The sequence below is a fragment of the Geospiza fortis genome, unplaced genomic scaffold, assembly GCF_000277835.1.
Source record: "Geospiza fortis unplaced genomic scaffold, GeoFor_1.0 scaffold396, whole genome shotgun sequence".
In the NCBI taxonomy this organism is placed as follows: Eukaryota; Metazoa; Chordata; class Aves; order Passeriformes; family Thraupidae; genus Geospiza; species Geospiza fortis.
The window spans coordinates 5,370,803-5,377,630 of NW_005054345.1; the positions used below are offsets into that span (position 1 = coordinate 5,370,803).

General features: G+C 48.0%; 1 protein-coding gene across 1 annotated transcript in view; it reads left to right on the plus strand.

Annotated features, from left to right (window-relative positions):
• Positions 1–1,797, plus strand: part of ROR1 (receptor tyrosine kinase like orphan receptor 1) — a 49,093-nt gene extending 47,296 nt beyond the window's left edge. The window contains exon 9 of the mRNA XM_031058555.1: positions 1–1,797. Within this exon, the coding sequence (XP_030914415.1) occupies positions 1–234 (234 nt within the window). The 3' untranslated portion in view covers positions 235–1,797.
• Positions 1,798–6,828: the final 5,031 nt, after the last annotated feature.

Sequence of the window (6,828 nt, forward strand, 5' to 3'; positions counted from 1 at the left end):
GGCTCCACCAGCACGGGCCACGTCACCAGCCTGCCCTCGTCGGGCTCCAACCAGGAGGCCAACATTCCCCTGCTGTCCCACATGGCCATCCCCAGCCACCCGGCGGGCATGGGCATGACGGTGTTCGGCAGTAAAACTCAAAAACCCTACAAAATGGACTCCAAGCAGTCTTCCCTGCTGGGGGACTCCAGCGTGCACGGACCCAACGAGTCGGTGATCTCGGCGGAGTTGTAAATACGCGAGGCCTTTGTACAGAGAGCCCTTCAGACGCAGACTCGTTAGGGGCAGGAGAGATGGGTTTTTCTATTCAGATATTTTATTGGAGGTCCTTTTCTGGTTGTTGGACAGACGTCGCAGCAAAGTGTCTTCTGTGAAGTTTCACTGCTTGCCAGGATGGGCAGGCACAGCCAGACGGATCCTCGCGGTGGGAATCCCCAGCCTTGGCCACAATTCCCCAAGTGCCACCGACAGCTCAAAGAGGGGCAGAGGGAATCTGAGGGGTTTTTTAAAAATAAAAACATTTTATCCAATGCTTTTTCACAGCTTTTTGAAGCGTGGTTTGAATCACGGGAACTTTTTTTTAATACTGAAAACCATATTTTAATATTTGTCTCTTTTTTTAGGAGATGAAAAGATTCGGAGATCTGGGTGTGCAATTTCAGTGCCAATAGGGAAAATATTTGTAAATGTTGCAGTCGAGGATTGTGTTTCAAATGTGTGATCTGAGAGCTGAATCAGTTACTTCAGGTGGGATTTTGGTCTTTGGTTTGGTTGGGAGTCTGAGCTCAGATTCGTACCAAAAAATGTCATTTATGTGACAGCACAAACGCTGGAGTTATCAGCTTGCAGTCTACAAACCTCATCTGCTGCTGGCTGCTGAGGACAGCTGGAGCTCTTAAGGAATTGCCTTAAAGGAAATGAAATTAAAGGGCTTTAATTTCAGAACCTGAATCAACTTCTTCAAAGGTAACATTTCATGATCTAGTCGCTCAAGCAGGAATTTTATATCCTTTTGTTGCTATGCAACTGTGTAATGGAAAAGCGCCAAACCACAATTTTAGAGATGACAATCAGCTTTCCCAGGAATATTTATTGTGTCATTTCAGTGACTCTGACTCCAGTAACCCTCGAAAAAGGGAGGCTCACATTCCATCAGGCAGCAAATCCATCGATAGCAATTGTGTCTAATAATGTGAATTAGTGCTGATTTTCCACTTAGAAATGCACCATTTGTGTCATTTAAAAACCCATTCAGGTAGAACCAATTGAGATTCTTCATTTGAAACCACTTTAATGAGTTACACACGTGCTGTGTACGGTACATTTTCCACAGACTTTTTGTACTGAATAATATTTTTATTGTCCACAAAACCCAATCTTTTTGCTCAGTTGACAATGTTGTATAATAGGACTTTATTTTTATCTTTTTTGCACAAAAGTGTGATGATGTTTTTGTACAGCAGAAGTGAAAATACATCTCTGCATTTTATATCTTGGGGCTGTTTCTTTTGATTTTTACCCTGATGTAGATGTTCCTGAAATATATTATGGTGATACTCAGCCACTACCTTATACAAATATCTTTCTTTGTTTTCACTGCATGCGTTTAATCACTGTATTACTTGATGATTGAGTTATTAATTACGGGCATTTCAATTAGGCAAGCATGAAAAAAAAATGTAATAACAAAGGCTATTTTATAACTGAGATATGTGCATTTTTGTATTTCACGTGCCAGAGATGATATTAAACACTGATTATTTTATGCTGCTGTTTATTAAAACATTGTTTTACCACGAACACGTCAGCATTTCCTCCATCCTGAAGGATCCCTGGCTCCCAGTTTCCAGGGAAGCTGAGCTGCTATCAGCCAAGCATCCTGGCTTTAATCAGGAATTAGGAATAACCAAATCCTTCAGGAGCAGCAGTGGGATCATAAAATGATCCCTCACACACTTTGTGGTTTTATGTTCAAACAGCTCACGCTCAGTTTGAGGTTTCTCCTTTATTTCAAAGCTGCGTCCTTGAGGTCAGAGTATTTTTAGGTGAGGAGCAGCTCTGAGCAGCACACCTGGAAAGCCTTGGGAAGACCTCTCCCTGCCCTCCCTCCCTCTCAGCTGGGGAAATCTGGGAATTCCGAGGCTGAAATCACAGTCTGGCTCACACCTGGTGCACAGGGAGGCAGGAACCGGTGAGGTCATGTGGAAAAGAAATGCTGCCAGAAATGGAGGAGTCACTCTCAGGTGGGAATGCAGGCATGGGATGAGAGCTGGCTTTGTGGCACACAGAGAGAGAGGGAATATTCCAGATGCTAAATCATCATCCCTTCCTTCTTCAAGGAGAGAGCACAGCCAGGGCTGTTGGAAATGCAGCAGCCTTGGCTGGAGGGAGGAGCTCTGGAGGAGTGGGAATAAAACTCTGGATAAACGGCGTTCACTGAGCCTTCAGTCTGGACAAGCTCATCCCCTCCAGGCTGCTTGTGTTGCTGTGAAAGAGAATAAATATTTGCTGATGTAAAGACCACTGAGGCAGAGCCTGAAATGGGGATTTGGATCCTTTGTTCCCACAGAGGAGAGGCTGGGCTGGAATTCTGCATTCTCTGGATTGAGAGGAAAAGCACAGAGCTGCCTGTGCAGAAATGAGGGCTGGAAAGTTCAGAACTCACCAGGATTTGTGTTTATTCAGGGATCAGGTCAGGAGGGAATCTGTGCCTTGCTTTGCAGGAACAAGGATTTCCAGGAAGGTTTGGAAATCCTGGATCCCATTTCCTCGTCCCGTGGTCTGCGTTCACCAGGAGAGCCCTGAAACACCCCCAGCTCCAGCCTGCCAGGAGAACACTCCAAGCACAAACTCCTGCTGGATCCAAGGCTCTGCAATGTGGGCTCACCTCCCACATCCATTGGCTCTCATTCCTGCACACTCAGCAGGAGGAGTTTGGCTTTTGGGCAGGATTCAGCCTCCTCGGGGTGCCTGAGCTTTGGCTTTGCTTCCTCCAAACGGGATCAGGGATCCAAGGGAGGTGCTTTGGCTTGGGAGGGACCTTCAATCCCACCCCATTCCATGGCAGGGACACCTCCCACTGTCCCAGGCTGCTCCAGCCTGGCCTTGGGCACTGCAGGGATCCAGGGGCAGCCACAGCAAATCTGGGAATTGCATCCCAGCCCCTCCCGGGGAGCAATTCCTTCCCATTATCCCATTTGATTTCAGGGATTTGATGGTGCAGCCCAGGTGGCTCTGCTGTGAGCACAGGGGTTATAAAGCAGAGTCCTCAGCCAGCAGAAAGAGACATTTGGACAGAGTTGCTCTAAAGAACTTTTTTGCACAACAACACAATAATATTTTTTCAAAACCGCTAGACAAAAAAGGAGTCAATGTTTCATTTGCAGAAAAGTTTGACAGCATCTTTCTTCTGTGCTACAATATTTTAACCAGTGTTTCTTTATGAATTCATGGTTCTGTGGTCAGGGGGTGGGATGAGCAGCTGGTTCTGCTGCAGAACATCATGGACAAAATGGGAAAATTCCCTTTCCATGGGCCTGGAGCCTCTCAAAGATGTGATGTCCGTGCAATCCAAGCAGCAATTTTTTATCTTGCTGTGGGCTGTCTTTTACAGGAGGGGAGAGAATATTGCCCCCCAGTTGGTCACTCTCCAGCCCATGGTATTTCTGCCTGTTTCATCTCCCCCAGATTAAAGTTCAGCCCATTGCAGGACAGTTTATATTGCTGAGGTAATAGAAAATTATTAAAAACAGAGAGAGACACAATATTAGGGCTGCACATCAAAAGCTCTTTAAGACAAAGGAGGGAAAATTGACTCGAAACTGGAATTATTGGAAGCATCTGTGGTGTCCTTTATTTCCCATTTAACGGTGCAATACATTTGGGAATGGTGTTGGGCTGGTTCTGGGCCTTAATTTGCTGAGTTTTACCCTAAACCCTGTGGTTTATCTGCTCCTGCAGGGGAAACTGCAGCTCTTGGTAAATGAATTTTGACCTTGAGACACAGAGGAGGATTCTGCAGTGCTGTAACCTTCAGCTGTGTGGAGGATTTGGGTTCTTTTAATGGAATTTAAGAGCAGAAACCTCTGTTAGATTTATGAGGAACATGTGGGTTTGTGAACCACGAGTGGTGCTGGGAGCAGGATCTGTTGGGGAATATCTGTATCAATCCACTGGGGTTGTTGGGCATTTCCAGAGTTTCTCAAAAAGCCAATCACATTTTGGAGCAGCAGGGACAGCAAGGATTCCCAATCCCCCTCAGTGAGTGCTGGCTCCATCCCGAGCTGTGCAAGGCAGAGCCATGGGAGGGGTCCCCATGGATGGGGCAGTGCTGGAGTCTGGGATTTGCATTTTGGGGTGAGTCAGCCCCTGGCTCCAGGTGGTTTGGAGCCATTGGAGAATGGGCAAAACATCCCATCCATGGAAAAAAACACCCTTTAATGGGAGCTCAGCTGCCCGTGCTCACCAATTCCTGCCCCTGGGATGGGGCAGCCCCAGCACAAAGAGGTGGAGAGAGCCCTGGGAGGAGGAGGTGGGTGGGTAAGGTCTGGTCCTCCAGGGTCATCGAGTCCAGCTGTCCCAGCTGCACTGCCCAGGCCAGCACTGCCCCATGTCCCCAAATGCCACATCCACAGGGATTTAAAATCCCTCCAGAGATGGGGACTCCACTGATGCTTCAGGTTTGGCTTTTCTATTTTCCCATTCTGTGCTGCTTTAGTGTGTGGGTCTGGGCTTCACATGAGGGGATGGTGAGCTCTGTGCACAGAGCAGGGAGACAAAACAATTCCTGCTCCAGCTGGGCACCAAGGACAAATGATCCAAATCTCAGCCCAGGAGCACAAACACCGTGGGCTGCAGAGAGAAAAACAAGCAGGGTGGGACTGCAGGGGCTAAAGCTGGAATGGGACAATGAACTGCAAGGTGCAAATGGAGCAGAACTGATCCCAGTGACAGAGCCCGTGCCCGGCCGTGCATTTTGGGGCCATTTTGGTTCATCTTGGGTGCAGCCCTGGCTGGGCTCTGGTGCTGCCCGAGGGGGATCCATGGAGGAGATGCTTTGAATCAATCCCTGCTTTATTCTGGAACTCTGCCCAGCCTCTGCTCTAGGGCAGCCTGCACAAGGCATCACCACCACTGTGCCCATGTCTGTCCACCTTCCTGTAAAGCAAATTTCCAAAATCTCCACCCAGACCCTCCTCTGGCCCAAATTTATTTCTTTATTATATAAAGAAATAAATTCCTCCTGTTCCTGGGAACAGCTCCCAAACCCCTCCTGCCAGGAGCTGTGCAGAGCCAGAAGGGCCCCCTGAGCCTCCTTTTCTCCAGGCTGAGCTGGAACCTCAGGGAGGAATTTGTGAATTCCTGAAGAACCAGAGCAGAGAACAGCAGGGTAGGAAAGGGCCATGGGAATAAGAATTCCTGGGAACAACAAACCCTGGTGGTGCTGCTGTGTCTCCCTCCAGGATAAGGACCCAGGGACACCTTCCAGGTAGGATTTGTTCCATGTTTCTGTTCATTTTATCAGGGAATTTGTCATCAGCATTTGCTGAAATACAACAGGGACCTGCAGAGCCATTAAATGTCCAACAGGCTTGGATAAAGTGAGACATTTTAACAGCTCCCGCTAGGAGAGATTTATTCTGCACAGAAAAACTGGGATTTATCTGGGAAACCAGGCAAACACCCCAGAGAAAGAAAGTTTGAGTTGTTTAAAAATACAAGATATGCACAGCAAACAACCTCTGGTCCCTCTGGTGCCTGGTGCCAAAGCTGCTCTATCTGGGAGTCACACGGGGCTGGATGTTTTCCCCTCACGCCATGGAGAGTTTGGGAAGCCATGGATTGACTTCCTCAGCAGCTCTGGGAAGGAGGAAGAAAATCAATATTTCACTTGTGACCAGGCAAGGAAACAGATCGAGATTTGTGTCTTCTCTGGTGGAAAAATACTGAGATTTGTTTTCTGTAGTGGCTGTGGATGTAAAAACCATTGCTGTACAAACAATTGCTGTACAGCATTGATGTAAAAACCCACATTGCTGAGCTGGGATGAGCTCTGGGCTGTTCCCTGTGCAGACAGGAATCATCCCTGTTCCCTGTGCAGACAGGAATCATACCTGTGATCCCTGTGCAGACAGGAATCATTCCCATTCCCTGTGCAGACAGGAATCATCCCTGTGATCCCTGTGCAGACAGGAATCATCCCTGTGATCCCTGTGCAGACAGGAATCATTCCCATTCCCTGTGCTGACAGGAATCATCCCTGTGTTCCCTCTGTAGACAGGAATCATTCCCACTCCGTGTGCAGACAGGAATCATTCCCATTCCCTGTGCAGACAGGAATCATTCCCATTCCCTGTGCTGACAGGAATCATCCCTGTGTTCCCTCTGTAGACAGGAATCATCCCTGTGTTCCCTCTGTAGACAGGAATCATTCCCACTCTGTGTGCAGACAGGAATCATTCCTGTTCCCTCTGCAGACAGGAATCATTCCCATTCCCTGTGCAGACAGGAATCATTCCCACTCCCTCCTGAGCCCAGGGACAGCAGATGATGCAGCAGTGGCTGGGCTGGAGCTGTGGCCAGGACTCATTGTGGCCCAAATACAGCAGGGAAGGGCTTCCTTTGATCCCTGGATTTTCACTCCATTATCTCCTGGGACTCAGCTGCTCCCCAGCTCCCTGCACTTCAGAAAGGGCTTTAAGGCAGCTGATAATTTCACTTTTAACTTTTCTGCCTCTCCTATTGTCAGTCTTGATCAGGAGCATGGGGATGAGGTTTAAGGTGGGTGATAAAGTGTTTTAATTTGCGACGTGGGTCTCTGTTCTCTCC